General features: G+C 39.5%; 1 protein-coding gene across 3 annotated transcripts in view; it reads right to left on the bottom strand.

Annotated features, from left to right (window-relative positions):
• The window catches only part of cip2a (cellular inhibitor of PP2A), a 69912-nt gene extending 50361 nt beyond the window's left edge, over window positions 1-19551 (bottom strand). Inside the window, exons 1-5 of one of the 3 annotated variants that reach the window (XM_060833623.1) lie at window positions 19442-19551; window positions 16665-16768; window positions 5109-5256; window positions 2317-2426; window positions 1426-1520 (exon numbers count right to left, since the gene is read on the bottom strand). In XM_060833623.1, the coding sequence (XP_060689606.1) occupies window positions 1426-1520; window positions 2317-2426; window positions 5109-5256; window positions 16665-16766 (455 nt within the window). In that variant the 5' untranslated portion in view covers window positions 16767-16768; window positions 19442-19551. Of the gene's footprint in view, window positions 1-1425; window positions 1521-2316; window positions 2427-5108; window positions 5257-16664; window positions 16769-18974; window positions 18995-19441 lie in introns of those variants that run through there. The other 2 variants (XM_060833624.1, XM_060833625.1) reach the window with 2 other exon arrangements.
• Between the last annotated feature and the right edge of the window lie 2047 nt (window positions 19552-21598).

Raw genomic sequence — 21598 nt, 5'->3', positions numbered from 1 at the left:
CTATATTTAGCTGTTACTGAAGTTGAAAGGGATCACTGTTTTGTTGTGAGCTTGATTATCTAGTGCCAAAAATTACAACATTCTCTCCTTTTAGTCAGCAGTACAATTTTCTTACAATACAAAAATTACAAATGAACCGACATCTAATTCCCTGATTCTTAGATAATACAGCCCATCATATTCATTTCCTATTCTTGTTTGTAACCATTTCTATTTACAATTTTTACCCTTAACAGGTTCCTTGAAGAAATGCAAACTCAAATAATATACAATACATCTTTATTTCTTTGGTTTAAAAAAAATGAAAACTTAGCATTTCACACCTCAAATGTCACAAAACTAAACAGGAATGTTAGGTGCATGTGGCATAATAGTAGAGGAGACAAACCACTGAGTTCTGAATTGGCTAAATGTTGTGGTATGAATCAGATATGTGTGCGAAGATCTTTGCTGGTATCAACTGCAAAAGTGAAGACATGGATTCAGCAGCCATGAAGATGCACAAGTGTTGGCAGACAACACTATGGGCGGTGAAAATGCTATGTTGGTGATGGTCTGAACATTAAGCAAGAAAGTAACACTGAATTCAACTTGACAGAGCATCAGAGGAGAGACATGAAAATAATGGTAGAATAATAAAATCTCTGCCTTATTTTTCGCTGACATGAGGTTAAAGGAAATTTTGACTCATTTAAATATTGATTGACAATCAGAAGGTTATCCAAAGGTCGCCTTATAGCAGAAAACAGGTGGTTTTGGCTGTCAATAGATGCACACAGAAGCTTACCCATTGTTTGATCCTTAGCAACTTCAGTGACACAAACTATAAATAATGAATAGAAGAGAATCAAGTCTTGAAACCTCTAAACAAATGGGAGGTGACAGTGACTGTGGGATATGAAATTGTTAGTATACAGCACATATTTTCATGGAACAGTGAGAAAGTAACTATACAGAAAAGGTAGTAGAGAACGTGAAAAGTTAAGGAATATAAATACAACATAAGAGTTTCAGCAACGTTGACCAGATTAGTCTTTGCACCTTAAGTTGATTGGAATTTCGATTGGAGGAATTTAAACACAGGTTGACAAAAGTCTTTTCATGTATCTGCATCATGGAAACATATTTAAAGATGTTGGAGCAATGTTCTCAGCTGGTAGAAAGCGGTCTAGTGGAGATTTAAGAAAGTTTGACAACTATTTACTTGGATAAGGTGGAAACATTATGATAGGAAAGATTATTGGTCGAAGGACAGGGGAGAGGTGGGTATATACTGTTTTATTTGTTGAAGCAAAGGTTACTGAAAAGCCAGGTAATTTGAGGGGGTGCATAATAGGAAACAATTGCAAATGGTCAGCAATAAGACAGACATGATGGTGACGTCCATTCAGGTTGTTAATACTAGGACAATAGTTATAAACTTACACTTGTTTCATCAGGAAAGCAATCAGTACATCAACATTTGCGCTACAATGAAAAACTCTGGTATTGTACGTCATTTTCTGTAGAAGCTGCAGGCTCTGTCAAAAAAGGTCAAATAATTTATTAAAATTCAAAACTGCAATCAATACTGATATTGAAAAAGTAAAAAAATCTTTGGTGCTCAAATTTTCATGAATTATTTTCAAGAGCAAAAATAAATTGTCATCGAGCTGCATTAGTAAAGGCTTAACTATATTTATGTGACACTAGTTTTCAGACAAATTCTTCATACCAAATAAAATAACTTCATCACAAGCAAAGTAAAACATCAATAGGCCAGGATTGAAAAAATCCTCACTATTGTGCTTTACACGACTTGACAGATTAAGGATTAAAAATTTAAACTTAATGTTAAGCGGAGTCTGAGCTGTTGTGTAATGCTGAAGTATCAAAAATGGCAGGTCAGGCAGTATCTGAGGAGCAGCAAAAATCCTCTTCCAAGGATGTCTATCTTGAAGAAGTTCTCCTCCTCTCTCTATTTGATTTTTCCTGCTCCTCGGATGCTGCCTGACCTGCTGTGAATTTCCAGCACCATTCTAATCTTGACTCTAATCTCCAGCATCTGCAATATCCTCTAATCCTGATGAAGGGCTTTTGCCCGAAAAGTCGATTTTCCTACTCCTTGGATGCTGCCTGAACTGCTGTGCTTTACCAGCACCACTCTAATCTAGCATCTGCAGTACCCACTTCTGCCTATCAAAAAGGGCATTCAACAAGATGATTTGAGTCTGAAATCGAAATGGGCATAAAAATATTCCCCCAAATTTCTAATAATTAAACATCTTTCCTCTCTGAACCTCATGCAACTAGAAAAAGTGGACTGTTGATTCATACCTGCAATACAATCTGCTCATTTGGAGTCGTACTGTAATGCTGAACTACTGTTGCAAGTGCACTGATAAGATTGTATGTGTGCAAAACCTCTCTGCTTTCACTGTCTGATGCTGCAAAAAAAGGGAAACATTGAAAAAATGCTACTAATGACAGTTGCAACAATGTGAAATATTTCCATGTTGAAATTTCAAAGTGCAATACAATGACTGTATAGTATTAAATTTCCAAATGCTTTATATTGCAAGGAGTCATCACACTCACAAGAATGATCACGATTTAAATTCTCATCTTAGGTTGATGCCAAGGTGAGGTCAGACCCTTCCATATAATGGATTAGATTGAAAGAAATACAAATAAATCATTGTTTCATCTGGAAGGAATGTTTAGAGTCTTGGACAATGAGAATGAAGAGGAGATGGAAAATAAAATCTCCTGTGATTGTATGGGAAGGTGCAGTGGTGGTGGTGATGCTTAGGGATGATAGAAACGTGTCACAGAAAGGATACAGAGGCCAAGATGTATCTGATGGGGCATCATGCTGGAAGTGGCAGAGAATGAATAATGAAGTAATGAAGCTAGTGAAATTGAAAAGTGAGGACAAAGAAAACTATATCACAGTTCTGGGAGTGTGGGGAAAGGAAGAATACATATGCAGGTGAAATGGGTCAGACACCTTTGTATCAACCACAAGTGGGGCTGGGGGAAGCTAGCTGTAAAAGGAAGACAGGTACATCAATAGCACCAATGAAGGTAGGATCATCAGATCACAGACTGGGAAACTGAAACATTGGAATGTAATCCACACAGAAAGCAATGGTGAGGAAATGTAGTTGAAATATCTGTGGATATTCGTAGTCTTGGAATGAAATTTGTAGAACCTATTGCAGGAAATGAAGACAGTTAAGTCAAGTAAGAGTCAGAGACTGAATAGGTGAATGGGGAGAGAATGATGAAAAATGGAACCAAAACAATGAATGGTCCTCATTCCAGGTGAGCACAGTAAGTAACACTGATACAGTGTGCGATGTAACAAAAAAAAGAGTGTGTTGTAGGAACATGCTCACATGTCTGAAACAATAAATATTCCATAGACCCCAATAATGTAACAGCCTAGGCCCTGTTAGATACCCATAGACACAACCTCTGTTTGGAGGAAGGGAGACAAATGAAAGAAATAGTTTAGCAGGTGAACATGCTTAGCCAGGAGGAAAAGGTGTTGTGGTGGCGATGGTAAAGGAGTAGGATTATTTGGGATTCCATCTAAGGAAGAAGCAAAGAGCTCTCACACCATTCCAGTGGAGGATGGAGGTGTAGAAGAATTGGATGCCCTTAATGAAGGGGCAGCACGGTGACTCAGTGGTTAGCACTGTTGCCTTGCAGTGCCAGGGAACTGGGTTTGATTCCAGCCTTGGACGACTGACTGTGTGGAGTTTGCACATTCTCATCGTGTCTGCGTGGGTTTCCTCCCACAATCCAAAGATGTGCAGGTTAGGTGAGTTGGTCATGCTAAATTGCCTATAGTGTTCAGGGATGCGCAGGTTAGGTGCATTTGTCAGGGGTAAATATAGAGTTAGGGGGATGGGTCTGGGTGGGTTACTCTTCGGAGGGTTGGTGTGGACTTGATGGGCCAAAGGGCTTGTTTCCACAATGTAGGGATTCTATGATTTAAGGCTACAAACCTGGATGTTGTTGAAAGGACATACAGTGATAGATGAATAACCAACATAAGTGGGAAGAAATCTCAAAAGGAAGGTTTAGGGTCTTGGATAGTGTGGATGAAAAAGAGGAGATGGAAAACAAAAAAAAGTGTTATATCTTCTGTGATTGTATGGGAAGGTGAAATGATGGTGATGGAGGGTTTGCAGTTATAGAGAAGTGATCCAGGGTGGCCCAGAAAGAATGCAGAGACTAAGACATGTTTGATGGTGGTATCATGCTGGAAGTGGCAGGGAATGAATAATGGAGTAATGATGAAGTCCCATCAGAATAGGAGGACTAATTCTCCTCAACAAGTACATAAACTAACAAGCTATTTTCAAAACTATTCAGAGCAGCTCCTGCAAGAAAAGTTCTAAAACAACTTTGCGCGTTCCACTAGTTATTTTATACTTATTACTATTTGCATTGGCTTTCAAGTATTTTGGTGTTTAATATCATTTTTTTCAGCTTCATATCTGAACTAATGTTTTAAATCGTTGCAATTTTACCCTTCTATTTCCTTCACACTGTCAATTTTGTTTTGATCATGGTTAATCACATTACTCCATGTACGTCTCACCATTTGTAGAAACATTTCCACCTTGCAAACCATTAATACAAACTATTTTCTAAACTTGACTTTTTCAAAAGTGACAGAATTTGTATTATATACCTGTTCAACACAATTGCCCAAAATCAGTGATTTAATTCCCGAGGACTTATTTTTATTTTATGAGCCAGACAGCAATGGAGACGGTCACTGAATACATTCAAAGTCGAGTTAGAACAAGAGAAGCACGTAGAGGGTACAGACAGGAACGTGAAGTTAAAGTTAAAAATCAGATCTATTAAGATCTTGAATAGTGTAGCAGTTCAAGAGGCCAAATGGCCTTCTGTTCCTACTTCTTGTTCTAAGCACAATCAGTTTCTGTCTTACATGTATAAATACAACTGTGTGTAAAAAGTAATTATTCAAATGCTGATATTACAATATTAAGTCTATAAGAATGCCACATTATATTTTTATCTTCCCAAACATAAATAGCTGTAATTGACCAGGGCATTCAAGTTAATCAAGCAAAATAAAATCATACCCAATTGCGTTAGCAATCCAATAATCTTTAGAGTCAGTGTCACTTTTACATTTGGATCACCAACAAGTTCCACAAGGCTATTCAGACATTCACTTGGCAAACTTTGATTTGTTGCAAATATCATTACTGCTTTTGTCCCACAGATTACCTACAAAGACAAAACAAATTCATAACTGACACATATGAATTAGAAATAAATATTGTCAAGAACTGTATGTTGAATATACATGACAGCACTTCATATTTGTTTGTCTAGAAGCTTCTAAATCAGTAGCCATTTTCAGAATCACAAGAGGAGGCCATTTGGCATATCATGTCTGCACCAGCTTTCTGAATAAGCATGAGTCATTCTCCTACCTTATCCCTGTAACCTTACGCATTATCTAAGCAATCATCCAATGTTCACTTGAATGCCTCAACTGAATCTGCCTCCAACTCACTTCCAGGTGCAGTACAAATCAGAGCTGTAAGGATAATGTTTCTCTTACGTTGTATTTATTTCACCAAATTACCTTAAAACTGAGCCCTCTCTTGATTTTTTTTATAAGTGACAACAGTTTTTCCATCTCTACTCTGCCCAGGCCATTCATGATTTTGCAAATCATTATTAAATATCTATTTAACAGAAACTAAACATCCCCATAGCCTTCTCTTCTCCAAGGAAAACAGGCCTAGCTTTTCCAATCTTTTCATTTGATTTACTGTCACATGTACTCAAGTATAATGTCGCCATACTTGCCGCCATCTTGGGTACAAATACCTAGATACAGAATCTTAAGGTTAAAAGAAAGAACAGAGTTAAACATTGCTGTAATTATATTATAATGTAAAGCATAAAAAATAAGGTTAAATGTTACACATCGCAGACATTCTTAAATTTAAGTAGAAAATAAAGTTAAAAGTTCAAACATTACAGTCTTTCTTAAGTACTTAGCCAAGGGGGAAATCACTTCGAGACCGGAAGTCTACGCTGAGGCAACGCAAGGCTGAGAGACCACCAAGCTGGGCCAAGTGACTGCCCTTCCCAACTGGTATCCTGATATCTGAAGTTTCTTATCCTTGGAACTGTTTCACATAAACAGCTTTTGCACTCTTCAAAACATTTACAACCTTCAAGTGAACTGTACACAAAATTCCAATTGAGGTCTAACTATTGTCTTGTGCAGAATTTTTATAACTCCCTTTTCAATGTACTCTATTTCCTATTGATAAATTTTAAGATACTGGATTTTTTTTAACTGTGCTCTCCACTTAGCCTGCTACCTTTAAGGACTTATGAACAACACATCTAGGTGTCTTTGCTGCTGGAAACCCTTTAGGATAGTACCCTTTACTTTCTATTGGCTCTTCAGCTTTTTTAAGCTATAATCTTCCACTGTTCTATCTTTCATTGAGGAATACAGAGGAACTTCAATTATCTGAAGGATACACATGGGGAGTATTTTATTCAGTTAATTGAATGCTGGATTACATAGTTTAGCCAAGCATCAGGACCTTGTGATCTTGCCGGATTATCTGAAATTTGTATAATCCAATACCAGATAATCAAGGTTCTTCTGTATATGCAAATGACAGCATGTTAAACTGCAATTAAAACATCAGGATTTAGACATCCTTCAAATGATCACTAACACTCCAGTTTAAGAGTAAGAATACGCAATAATGCAACAATAACTTCGAGACAACTATCATGCACTTCCGTGACAATGTTACAGTTGAAAGATATTATTTTATCAGAAGGAATCCTGAGCCATGTAGGACACGATGTGTACTACTACCAGAATCAAATGAAAACAAATTCAAATCCCTGTTGTACCAAATGGATACTCTAGATATTTTGCTAGCATTTGACTCCATTATCCTGTGACAACCATAAATGATGGGTCTCAATTCTATATAAATCCTTAAGCAATATATCAACTTTTACCCCTCACAGGACATAATACAAAGTTTGTGCGAAGATTTGTAGCTCGGGTGCTTGTTGTAGTGGTTCTGTTCGCTGAGCTGGAAGTTTTTGTTGCAAACGTTTCGTCCCCTGGCTAGGAGACATCATCAGTGCTCTGGAGCCTCCTGCGAAGCGCTTCTTTGATGTTTCTTCCTGCATTTATAGTGGTCTGTCCTTGCCGCTTCCGGGTGTCAGTTTCAGCTGTCTGCTGTAGTGATTGGTATATTGGGTCCAGGTCGATGTGTCTGTTGATGGAGTTTGTGGATGAATGCCATGCCTCTAGGAATTCCCTGGCTGTTCTCTGTCTGGCTTGCCCTATGATAGTAGTGTTTTCCCAGTCGAATTCATGTTGCTTGTTGTCCGAGTGTGTGGCTACTAGGGATAGCTGGTCGTGTCGTTTCGTGGCTAGTTGGTGTTCATGTATGCGGATTGTTAGTGGTCTTCCTGTTTGTCCTATATAGTGTTTTGTATAGTCCTTGCATGGTATTTTATAAACTACATTAGTTTTGCTCATGTAAAATACCCTAGTAGCCACACACTCAGACAGAGAACAGCCAGGGAATTCCTAGAGGCATGGCATTCATCCACAAACTCCATCAACAGACACATCGACCTGGACCCGATATACCAATCACTACAGCGGACAGCTGAAACTGACACCCGGAAGCGGCAAGGACAGACCACTATAAATGCCGGAAGAAACATCAAAGAAGCACTTCGCAGGAGGCTCCAGAGCACTGATGATGTCTCCTAGCCAGGGGATGAAACGTTTGCAACAAAAACTTCCAGCTCGGCGAACAGAACCACTACAACATAATACAAAGCATGCAAAATGTGAAATGTGCCATTTGCTGTCAGATAACTGTGCAACCCAGTTCCTCGAACTAGACAGCTACAAGTCCAATTTGTAAAGCCTTGAGTGTTGCCTAGAATATGGGCAAAATCCAAAAAGAAGAAAAAACAGTTATGACCCTACCATTTTACCCAACTGAGGTGAAGGAGGAATGTGGGGGAGAAGGGGAGTAAGAGGGAGATTAGTGAAAGAGGTGGAGAAAGAGTGGGGGAGAAGGGGAGTAAGAGGGTGATTAGTGGAAGAGGTGGAGAAAGGGTGGGGTGGGAGCAAAGGAGGAGTGGAAAGAGTGGAGAAAGGAGACAAGAGCAGCAACGAGGGCAAGTTAACCGAAATCAAATGAACCAATCTTTTAACTTCAAATGCATTCTACAGGCAATTAATTGCTAGTATGATGCTACAATTGATCTTCAATGACATTCCGAGAGAATGATTTGGAAATGTCAGTGTTGGACTGCGGTGTACAAAGTTAAAAATCACACAGATTATAGTCCAATGGGCTTACTTGGAAGCACTAGCTGTCAGAGCGCTGCTCCTTCATCAGGTTGTTGTGGATCTTATAGGAGATCATTGTACACATTGGAACCAACAATATAGTAAGGGAAAAAGATGAGATTCTGAAGGGACAATATAGAAAGTTCGGCAGGAATTTTTTAAAAATCCTCGAGGGTAGTAATATCTGGATTATAGCCTTAAAACTTGTCCTTAAACATTTAGACTAAAATGTAATGTTGAACTATAGAACAAATTTACTGCACACTAGAAAATAGACAGGCAGGGAGGGTAAGGCAATTAAGGAACATTTGTCTTAACATCAGTGAATCTGTATAAACAGGACACCAAGTGATAACATTCCCTGCTGTTCCTTTGGTGAAATTAATAACAGTGTTTGATTCTGACCTTGAAACAAAACTCGGTATCAATTAACTTTGCACCCAAATTATTGTCCTTCATGGTTATCTGTCTAGTTCAGAACATGCAGTGCTTTTGTTAACTTTTTGTACAAAGAAAGTCTGTTCATGACAGTACAGCTCTTATAAGCTTTGGTCTAAAGGTAGCCTGTTTGTGGTAGTACAAGAGAGTAGCCTGCTAGGGCTGTTGAAGGAAGAGGAATATCCTACTGTCCTGGGTTATTAGAACCCAGTTAGTCTGGCTTATAGGCATCAGTGTTAGGTTATAACAGTGATGGTCTTAGTAAATAAAGAGGATGACTAAAATTAAACTAATCTGTCTGTAAGTGTTTTTTTTTAAATTCCAAACTACCAATAATACAATCTCCAGGACGAACAAAGAGAGGTTTTTAGATTGAATTCACAAGGGATTCCCTGGCCGGTCCCAAATCTGTACTTTATCAACGTTTCTGTGCTGTACATCTCTATGACTCTATGTTCTTTTTAAAGAGGAGTACTACAGTGACAGTGATGACAGGTGTAAATTCAGTGTTGGGGTGGCAAAGACTTTGAGCGAGACTGATGTAACACAATACCTAGAGATATCAAATAAATCTCAAAGAATGACTTGTGATAGTAAGGTCAAAGAGTCTTGAGATGATCAGCACGGAAACAGAGCCTTCAGCCCAACTTGTCATGCCAACCAGATATCTTGACCTAATCCAGTCCTATTTGCCAGCACTTCGCCCATATCTCTCTAAATCCTTCCTATTCATGTATCAATCCAGATACCTTTCAGGTCATTGACTAGTCCCCTTTTTTCCAACATTTGTAAACATTTTCGTGGTTTCTCCTTCTAGGTTTACACAAAATGAGATTAACAGCGAGCTTCTATATTATGATTATAATTAGTCTGCCAATGTGGACAGTTTTATGCTATGGAAGCCACAGTTTGAGAAGTGTTTCTGGACCACAGGTAAAAACAGGAAGACTATCTCATACTAAGTACTACAAACTAGTCAAAATAAAAGAATTAAGACAAAGGAATTTCAATCAGCCTACAACTGCTAGTATAAACAGTACCAATGCAACCTAATAATGGCCATGGTGTTGCATTAACTGCTCTTTCCAAACAATTTAGAGACAGATCTATACAACCATCTTCTATTTATTGCTAATGTGTGTTGCATTAGTATTTCCTCTCATGTTTGACACTTAATAGATTCACATTTTAGTTAATGGAGGAAAGTTTGGTGAAATTGGATTTACTTAAAACATAGGTTCATGTTATCTAGAAAAATAAGTTATCTACCAAGGGAAGGAATTCTTTTTAAATCAACCTTGCTGCAACCAATTTAGCAGCTGGGTGAATAAAGAAGGGGGGCCAGTTCTTCCCTCATCACCTGGGAGCTTAGCAGTTTGGGATATCCTGTCTGTAACTGTAACGAATTAAGGCAACCCACCTTGGGTCTCATGATAACAATGCCACACTAAATATTATTATAGGAAATAAAAGAGCATAGTGCATGGGATAACATACTAGCATAGGGAGAAGATTGGTTGGCCAGCAGAAAACAGAATGAAATCTGGACTCTTGTCTGTTTGGCAGGATGTGATGAAGGGAGTCTTTCAAGGGACGATACTGGGTTTTCAACTTTTTCCAATTAAATCAATGACTCAGATGAGGGAGTGAAAGCATGGCAGTTAAATTCACAGATGACATAAAGATGGGTAGGAGAGTATATTGTGAAGATGCCATAAGTTGCAGACCATAAGACATAGGAGTGGAAGTAAGGCCATTCGGCCCATCGAATCCACTCCGCCATTTAATCATGGCTGATGGGCATTTCAATTCCACTTACCAGCATTCTCACTGTAGCCCTTAATTTCTTGTGACATTAAGAATTTATCAATCTCTGCCTTGAAGACATTTAGCGTCCCGGCCTCCACTGCATTCTGTGGCAATGAATTCCACAGGCCCACCACTCTCTGGCTGAAGGAATGTCTCCGCATTTCTGTTCTGGATTGACCCCCTCTAATTGTAAGGCTGTGTCCACGGGTCCTAGTCTCCTCGCCTAACGGAAATAATTTCCTAGCGTCCACCCTTTCCAAACCATGTATTATCTTGTAAGTTTCTATCAAGTCTCCCCTCAATCTTCTAAACTCCAAAGAATACAATCCCAGGATCCTCAGCCGTTCCTCGTATGTTAGACCAACCATTCCAGGGATTATCTGTGTGAATCTCCACTGGACACGTTCCAGTGCCAGTATGTCCTTCCTGAGGTGTGGGGACCAAAACTGGACACAGTACTCCAAATGGGGCCTAACCAGAGCTTTATAAAGTCTCAGTAGCACAACAGTGCTTTTATATTCCAATCCTCCTGAGATAAATGACAACATTGCATCCACTTTCTTAATCACTGACTCAACCTGCATGCTTGCCTTTAGAGAATCCTCGACTAGCACTCCCAGATCCCTTTGTACTTTGGCGTTATGAATTGTCTCACTTTTTAGAAAGTAGTCTATGCTTTTATTCTTTTTTCCAAAGTGCAAGACCTCACATTTGCTCACGTTGAATTCCATCAGCCATTTCCTAGACCACTCTCTCAAACTGTCTAGATCCTTCTGCAACCTCCCCACTTTCTCAGTACTACCTGCCTGTCCACCTAACTTCGTATCATCGGCAAACTTCACTAGAATGCTCCCAGTCCCTTCATCCAGATCATTAATATATAATGTGAACAGCTGCGGCCCCAACACTGAACCCATCGGGACACTGCTTGTCACCGGCTGCCATTCCGAAAAAACAACCTTTTATCCCAACTCTCTGCCTTCTGTCAGACAGCCAATCCTCAATCCATACCAGTAGCTCACCTCGAACACCATGGGCCCTCACCTTGCTCAGCAGCCTCCCGTGTGGCACCTTATCAAAGGCCTTTTGGAAGTCTAGATAGACCACATCCACTGGGCTTCCCTGGTCTAACCTACTTGTCACCTCTTCAAAGGATTCCAACAGGTTTGTCAGGCACGACCTCCCTTTACTAAATCCATGTTGACTTGTTCTAATTCGACCCTGCTCTTCCAAGAACTTAGAAACCTCATCCTTAATGATGGATTCTAGAATTTTACCAACAACCGAGGTTAGGCTAATTGGCCTATAATTTTCCATCATTTGCCTTGATCCTTTCTTGAACAAGGGGGTTACAATAGCGATCTTCCAATCATCCGGGACTCTCCCTGACTCCAGTAACTTTTGAAAGATCTCAGCCAATGCCTCCGCTATTTCCTCAGCCACCTCTTTCAGAACTCTAGGATGTATCCTATCAGGGCCAGGAGATTTATCAATTTTAAGACCTTTTAGCTTTTCTAGCACTTTTTCTTTTGTAATGGCAACCATACACAACTCAGCCCTCTGAATCCCTTTAATTGTTGGGATATTACTCATGTCTTCCACTGTGAAGACTGATGCAAAGTACTTGTTAAGTTCTCCTGCTATTTCCTTATCTCCCATCACTAGGCTTCCAGCATCAGTTTGAAGTGGCCCAATGTCTACTTTTGCCTGTCGTTTGTTTCTTATGTATTGAAAGAAACTTTTACTATCATTTCTAATAGTACTGGCAAGCCTACCTTCATTTTTGATCTTCTCCTTCTTTATTTCTCTCTTTGTTATCCTCTGTCTGATTTTGTAGCCTTCCCAATCTTCTGATTTCCCACTGCTCTTGGCCACTTTATAAGATCTCTCTCTCTTTAATACGTTTCCTGACTTCCTTTGTCAGCCATGGCTGTCTAATCCCTCCCCGGATAATCTTTCTTTTCTTGGGGATGATCCTCTGTACAGTATCCTCAATTATACCCACAAACTCGTGCCATTTTTGCTCTACTGTCTTCCCCGCTAGGCTCTGCTTCCAGTCTATTTTTGGCAGTTCCTGTCATGCCCTCATAATTACCTTTATTTAACTGTAACACCATTACATCTGATTTTGCCTTCTCTCAGACAAATAGGTTGAGTGGGCAGAAAACTGGCAGATGGACTCTCATGTGGGAAAATGTGAAATTGTTCATCTGGCAGAAACATTAATAAAGTAGACTAGTTTTAAATTCTAAGTTGCAGGAGGGTTCAAGTGTTCTCAAAATGTTAGGCTAATGGGATAATATCCTTTATTAGGAAAGGAATTACAGAAGGGTATTATGCTTCAGTTGTACTGAACATTAGAGAGATCACAACTGAAATACAGCATGCAGTTTTTGTCTCCTTAAGACACAATCTAAATGTATTGGGGATTTTCAAAAAAAGCTTAACATGATTGTTACAGAGAACGAGTAGGATGTCTTATAAGGATAAATTGGACAGGCTGGATACATTCCTACTGATGTTTAGAGGAGAAAGGAGTCACTTGATCAAGTTTTTAAAGATCCTGAATGATCTTATAGAGTCATTCAGCATAGAAACAGACCTTTCACTCGAACTAATCCATGTTCCCAAACTAAATTTGGCCTGCTTGACTGCATTTGACCCATATCCCTCCAAATTCTTCCTATTCATGTACTTACCAAAATATTTTTTTAAACATTCTAACTGGACCTGTATTCAACTCTGCAGTTCATTCCACTCTGTAAAAAATGTTGCGCCTCAAGTCCTTTTAATATCTTTCTCTTCTCACCTTAAAAATATGCTTTCTTGTTTTGAACTCCACAACCTTAGGGAAAAGGTGTTTGCTTTCCACCTTACCTGAACCCCTAATGATTTTATAAGGTCATCTCTCAACATCCTATGCACAATGAAAGGGGTGCCTGGCCTATTTGGCCTATTTCGATAACTCAAACCCTCCAATACCAGAAACATCCTGGTAAGTCTTTTTGAACCCTCTCCAGTTTAAAATATTCTTCTTATAACAGGGTGACCAGAACTGCGCACAATAATCCAAGACAAGTCTCACCAAGGTCCTGTACAACCTCAACGTGATGTCCCAACTCCTATTTTCAAAAATCTGAGCAGAAGGTGAAAATGACGAGGGTGGGAATAAGGGACACAAAATTAGGGGCTATCATTTAGGACTGAAATGAGGAGAAATTTTCTGTTTCAGAGTCACAGAGATGTACAGCATGGAAACAGACGCTTCGGTCCAACCCGTCCACGCTGACCAGACATCCCAACCCAATCTAGTCCCACCTGCCAGCACCCGGCCCATATCCCTCCAAACCCTAAATATTCATATACCCATCCACATACCTCTTAAACGTTGCAATTGTACCAGCCTCCACCGCATCCTCTGGCAGCTCATTCCACACACGTACCACTCTTTGCGTGAAAAAGTTTCCCCTTAGGTCTCTTTTATATCTTTCTCCTCTCACCCTAAATCTATGCCCTCTAGTTCTGGACATCCCAACCCCAGGGAAAAGACTTTGTCTATTTATCCTATCCATGCCCCTCATAATTTTGTAAACCTCTATAAGGCCATCCCTCAGCCTCCGACACTCCAGGGAAAACAACCCCAGCCTGTTCAGCCTCTTTCTGTAGCTCAAATCCTCCAACCGAGGCAACATCCTTGTAAATCTTTTCTGAACCCTTTCAAGTTTCAAAACATCTTTCCGATAGGAAGGAGACCAGAACTGCACACAATATTCCAACAGTGGCCTAACCAATGCCCTGTACATCCGCAACATGACCTCCCAATTCCTGTACTCTATACTCTGACCAATAAAGGAAAACATACTAAACACCGTCTTCACTATCCAATCTACCTGCGACTCCATTTTCAAGGAGCTATGAACCTGCACTCCAAGGTCTCTTTGTTCAGCAACACCACTTAGGACATTACCATTAAGTGTATAAGTCCTGATAAGATTTGCTTTCCCAAAATGCAGCACCTTGCATTTATCTGAATTAAATTCCATTTGCCACTTCTCAGCCCATTGGCCCATCTGGTCCAGATCCTGTTGGAATCTGAGATAACTCTCTTCGCTGTGCACTACACCTCTAATTTTAGTGTCATCTGCAAACTTAACAACTGTACCTCTTATGCTCGCATCCAAATCATTTATGCAAATGACAAAGTGTAGAGGGCCCAGCACCGATCCTTGTGGCACTCCACTGGTCACAGGCCTCCAGTCTGAAAAACAACCCTCCACCACCACCCTCTGTCTTCTACCTTTGAGCCAGTTCTGTATCTAAATGGCTAGTTCTCCCTGTATTCCATGAGATTTAACCTTGCTAATCAGTCTCCTATGGGGAACCTTGTTGAACACCTTACTTAAGTCCATATAGATAACATCTACTGCTCTGCCCTCATCAATCTTCTTTATTACTTCTTCAAAAAACTCAATCAAGTTTGTGAGACATGATTTCCCACGCACAAAGCCATGTTGACTATCCCGAATCAGTCCTTGCCTTTCCAAATACATTTACATTCTTGTCCCTCAGGATTTCCTCCAATAATTTGCCCATCACCGAGGTCAGGCTCATTGGTCTGTAGTTCCCTGGCTTGTCTTTACTGCCCTTTCTAAACAGTGGCACCACGGTTGCCAACCTCCAGTCTTTCGGCACCTCACTTGTGACTATCAGTGATACAAATATCTCTGCAAGAGGCCCAGCAATCCCTTCTCTAACTTCCCACAGAGTTCTCGGGTACACCTGATTAGGTCCTGGGGATTTATCCACTTTTAATCGTTTCAAGACATTCAGCACTTCCTCCTCTGTAATCTGGACATTTTGCAAGATGTCACCATCTATTTCCCCACAGTCTATATCTTCCATATCCTGTTCCACAATAAATACTGATGCAAAATATTCATTTAGTATAGCTCCCATTTTCTGTGGCTCCACACAAAGGCCACCTTGCTGATCTTTGAGAGGCCCTATTCTCTCACTAGTTACCCTTTTGTCCTTAATATATTTGTAAAAACCCTTTGGATTCTCCTTAATTCTATTTGCCAAAGCTCCCTCATGTCGACGTTTTGTCCTCCTGATTTCCCTCTTAAGTATACTCCTACTTTCTTTATACTCTTCTAAGGATTCACTTGATCTATCCTGTCAATACCTGACATATGCTTCCTTCTTTTTCTTAACCAAACCCTCAGTTTCTTTAGCATTCTAGCATTCCCTATGCCTACCAGCCTTCCCTTTCACCCTGACAGGAATATATTTTCTCTGGATTCTTGTTATCTCATTTCTGAACACTTCCCATTTTCCAGCCGTCTCTTTACCTGCAAACACCTGCCTCCAATCAGCTTTTGAAAGTTCTTGCCAAATACCGTCAAAATTGGCCTTTCTCCATTTTAGGACTTCAACTTTTAGGTCTGGTCTATCCTTTTCCATCACTACTTTAAAACAAATACAATTATGGTCGCTGGCCCCAAAGTGCTCCCCCACTGACACCTCAGTCGCCTTATTTCCCAAGAGTAGGTCAAGTTTTAAACCTTTTCTAGTAGGTACATCCACATACTGAATCAGAAAATTGTCTTGTACACACTTAAGAAATTCCTCTCCATCTAAACCTTTAACACTATGGCAATCCCAGTCGATGGTTAGAAAGTTAAAATCCCCTAACATAACTACCCGACGTTGGAACTCGGTCCCAAGGTAGTGGAAGTGCAGTAATTGAATATTTTGAGGTAGAGGTAGACAGATTTTCATTAAACAAGGGAATCAGAGGTTACCAGAGGAAATGGGAATGTCAAATTCAACAAAAAGTTCAGCCATGCTTTTACTGAAAGGTGGAGCATGGTTGAGGGACTAAATGGCTCATTGCTACTCTTGTTTTGTATATTTGAAGGTGATCACACACACATGCATATAAAAATAACACAAACATCTCATGTCTATACAGAACATTAGTTAAATTTTTCTTCCACGCATAAAATGTTGTACTTACACCTAATTGTCTTTCTAGTTGCAAAACATTACTTTCAGTTCTCGCATTTTTGTACTGGGTAATAGCCAGTAACAAAGATTTCATGGAAGAAGTTGGTTCCATTTCTAGGTAACAAGAAAAGGGAATTTAACAGACATATTTCACAATTTTAGTGGCGATAATATCAAAATCTCTAATCACTACTTGTTTTCATCACTATGTAAACATACATTATAGCAACAAATCTCAAAACAACATTAAAGCACAGGAGGCCATTCAGCAAATTTAGTCCTGTTGACTCTCTTCAGAGAAATTCAATGAGTTCCTTTCCTCTCATGCCATCATCCTGTAACTTTATTAGCCTCAGATGCCCATTTTAGAATTATTTATCCCAACTTCCAACACCTTCTTGGTCATTACCATTTAGAGTAAGAAAAAATTTTTTCTTCCATGCTCCCTGCATCTCCTACCCTAAATCTTAAACCCACCTCCCCTTGTTCTAATGCCATCAAGTAATGGAAATAGCTTTCATTCACCTCACTTAAACTGGTCATAATCTTACACACCTATCAAATTAACTCAAACTCCTCTGCTCCAAAGAAAATAAACCCCGCTTTTTCAACATAATATTGATGTAATTTTCTTTTATTCGTGAATGCATTTTACGAAATTTCTATACACACTTCCAAATGTGGTAACCAAATCTGGACGTTAATCTGGAGTTCTGGCCTATCCCTGCTTCTGCACTAATATCACCATTTGTCAAGCTTAAGATTATGAGTGTTTTAACAGTTCTGCAGAAAATCAAATAGTTCAGTTTAAAATTGTTCTGATGTATGAATGTCAGAGAAAAATAAAAGGACATTAAAATCATTATCATTTAAAATGACAAAACATAAGCCAGATAAAATCCTGCATGTTGAAAGAATACTGTATCTTCTTTGATATTCAATTACATTAATTACCAAAGACGAGCATCACAGTGGCATTGAAAAATCTACTTCAAAGTAAAGCAATCAAGATAAAATATTAAGACAGCTGAAATAATCCATTAGGAGAACAATATGATCAGAGCGCAGTCAATAATTCTTAACAAAAAGGGATCGATCAATGAAGAGTAGCAAAATACAAATCCTAATAGTCATTGTACACTATGACAGCAAGGTATGATGTTGCTGCTGCCACAGTGTACAATGACTATTAGGATCATTGAGAAATTAACATGAATACGTTATTTAAAACAAAACAAAGAACAGCAGATACGGGAAATTCTATAAAAGCAGAAATTGGAGAAACTCAGCAAGGTTAGCAGCACCTGTGGCATGACCCTCCTCCAGAATCTTACTCCGATATTGTTCATGTCTATTTTCCTTTTGAAGTAGAATGTATGCAGCCACCTTTTTGACATTATGATGTAAATTACAATACTGGATTATGATGGAATGCAATTCAAATTTACAATTTTTGTCCACAATTTTTGCAGGCACTCAGAACAGCACAATCACTTTAAATTCTGCTTAAACCAGAATGTGATTTAACATAATTGCTGTAACTTTGCTATTTGAAAAAAAATATAATTTTGGCATTTTGTCCTGGAGTTTATAGAATCATAGAGCACAGAAACAGACCCTTCAATCCAACCAATCTATGCCAAACATATTCCCAAATTAATCTAGTCATACTTGCCTGTTCCTGACCTATATCCCTTCAAACCTTTCCTATTAATGTATCTATGTCTTTTAAACATCATAACTGTCCTCTCATCCACCACTTCTTCAGGAAGCTCATTCCAAACATGGACCACCCTGTGTCAAAAATTTGCATCATGTCTTTTTAAAATCTCTCTCCTCTCACCTTAAAAATATGCCCCCTAGTCTTGAAATCCCCCATCCTATGGAAAAGACAACTATCATTAACTCTATCCATACTTCTCACTATTTTACAAACTTTTATCAGATCACTTCTCAACCTCCTATGAATTAAACAGCCCATTTGCCTGCTTGTTTTATTCAGTTTGAATTTTGATCTTTGTCACTTTATTGATATGTCACATTATCAAACACTCAATTGTACAATCTACCCTCTCAACGTGCCTCTAGCTGGAAGGTGAACTTATAGGAACCAGCCCCCTGCATAAATCTAGATTTTTAAAATCTATATTAATTCTCCCTATCCCTTCAGGCAATATATCCTCTCAAATGTCTCTTTGTTAAGTTCTATCTGGCCGCTCTATTAGCTTATTCACATTGTTCTGCGAGAATTGACCGTCAACATCCACACTGCCTGTCAGGATTCCAAGTTTGATCCGGCCGGTAAATTTTAAAACTTTACCCCGTATTCCAATGTCCAAATCATCCACTGAAAATGCAGCACGTGACTAGAAGGGAGGGGATGGAACAGCAGAACGGGAGCGCTGACCCGCGACCAGCTCCTGGTAACGGTCACACCTCGCGCTCCAAGTTTAAAATCACCGGCACCTTCTATTGCCAAACAGGGGGGCTGCGCGAGATCAGGGATGGTAGTAAACCCTCAAAATGCCAGCACACAAACAAAACTGCTACAGCTATTTACATAGCAGATCTAATAATTAATAAATGCACTTGTTGGTACGAACAAAAAAAGTTTGTAAATATTGTGTTTCCAAACTCATCACCTCCACCCCTCCTCGAGCCTGACAGTTTACAATATTCCAACGGTTTGACTTTTCACCCGCAGCGATCCGACAGGCTGTACAACCGCAAGTACAAGCATTGGTATGATCACTATTCGACGTTAAAATGGGTAAGTGAATCTCTAACCTTTAAGAATGTTTTTGTTTTCACAGGAGACGCTGCAAGAATAAATTTGTGCGGTGACGAATCGATGTCGCTCGCTTACGTTACAAATCGCACCATGTTGCTGCCTTCTCGGGCTGAACGCATGCGCAGTCGCTCTCTCCTTTGTGTGGTGGTCAGGGCACTGATGTCACAGTCGAGAAAGTGAGGTCTGCAGATGCTGGAGATCAGAGCTGAAAATGTGTTGCTGGAAAAGCGCAGCAGGTCAGGCAGCATCCAAGGAGTCGGAGATTCGACGTTTCGGGCAGAAGGGCTTATGCCCGAAACGTTGAATCTCCTGTTCCTTGAATGCTGCCTGACCTGCTGTGCTTTTCCAGCAACACATTTTCAGCTCTGATGTCACAGTCCAGAGATTCCACTTCTGAGACTAGGGATAAAAGCAAATTACTGCAGAGGCTGGAATCTGAAACCAAAAGAGAAAATGCTGGAAAATCTCAGCAGGTCTGGCAGCATTTGTAAGGAGAGAAAAGAGCTGACGTTTTGAGTCTAACTGACCCTTTGTCAAAGCTGAGAGTAGGGAATTCTCTGGCAGCTTAACAACTACAACAGATTTCTACAGCACCTTAAAATAATGAAACATACTCAGAACCAATGAGACAAAGCACACCCATTAGGGGATATTGAGTCATCTTGTCAAAACTTAAGTCAAGGAAATATGTTTTTGCTAAAGGTTTGGGAATGGAATTCAGAGTTTAGAGCCCAAACCACAACCACTAATGATGCAGCACATAAAATTGAGTAGCTCAGAGGCCAGTCATTTGAACACAGATATATTGAGGTGGTATGAAATTTTAGGAGTGCAAGGGATCGGTGAGGCTATGGTGGGAATGCAATTTTGAAATCAAGATTAATTGACCATACGCCACTGTAGGTCAGCAAGTACAGAGATGACGGGGAAATGGAATTTTCAAGAATAACAGCTTTTTGGATCACCTTAAATACACGCATGGTCAAACATGCAAGGCAAGCCAGAAGTGTGTAGTAATCGTCAAGGTTGAGGGAAATAAAGAATAGTGAGGATTTTCTGCGGCAGATGAACCGAGATAACCGAAATGATTTGGAGATGCCGGTGTTGGACTGGGCTGTACAAAGTTAAAAATCACACAAAACCAGGTTATTGTCCAACAGGTTTAATTGGAAGCACTAGCTTTCAGAGTGCTGCTTCTTCATCAGGTGGTTGTGGAGTATAAGATTGTAAGACACAGAATGTATAGCAAAAGTTTACAGTGTGATGTAACTGAAATTATACATTGAAAAATACCTTAATTGTTTGTTAAGTCTTTCATCTGTTGGAATGACCATAATAGTTTCACTTTTTTCACATGTAAATCACAAAACTTTTTTTAAAAGTTACATTGCAAATGTGTTGCTGGTCAAAGCACAGCAGGTTAGGCAGCATCTCAGGAATAGAGAATTCTCTATTCCTGAGATGCTGCCTAACCTGCTGTGCTTTGACCAGCAACACATTTGCAGCTGTGATCTCCAGCATCTGCAGACCTCATTTTTTACTTAAAAGTTACATTCTCAGGTTAACTGTAACAATTGGTGTCAGCCAAATAAGATGTTGAAGGTGTTAGCCCCCTGTGTTCTGTTGTCTGTGTCATAATGTTTAGACTGATTATAATCTAAAAAATGAGTTAACAGAGTACAATGAGTTTATATTGTACTTTGCTCAAAAAATGCATTAATCCATGTAAGACTCTGTTAACTCATTTTTAGATTAAAGCAGTCTAAACATGATGGTGTGTGTTTTTAACAAGATAACCGAAGTTGGTGATGTTACAGAGGTGGATTATGCAGACTTAGTGATGACATTCATATGAGGTCGAAAGTTCATTTCGGCATCAATGTGACAGAAAACTTGAGAACTGCATAACTTAATCACAGACTGCTTTCAGGGCAATGAGAGAGCAAGTAGCCAGGGAATGGAGTTTGGACCAAGATCTGAAAACTGGTGGAGATAGGAAGCTGTCAGGTAGAACCTGGAAAGAGAACAGACAAGATTGCTATGTTTTGAATGGCATCTCTTAATTCCTTAGGTATAGCTGAAGTGATTGTGTACTCAAATCAAATCTCTGGGAAAAATCAAATAAGGAACCTTATCCCTTTTTGGATTACAAG

Source organism: Hemiscyllium ocellatum, chromosome 12 (assembly GCF_020745735.1).
Source record: "Hemiscyllium ocellatum isolate sHemOce1 chromosome 12, sHemOce1.pat.X.cur, whole genome shotgun sequence".
Classification (NCBI taxonomy): Eukaryota; Metazoa; Chordata; class Chondrichthyes; order Orectolobiformes; family Hemiscylliidae; genus Hemiscyllium; species Hemiscyllium ocellatum.
Note: the sequence above shows the minus strand (reverse complement) of the source record. Positions and strands in the feature narration are given on the sequence as shown.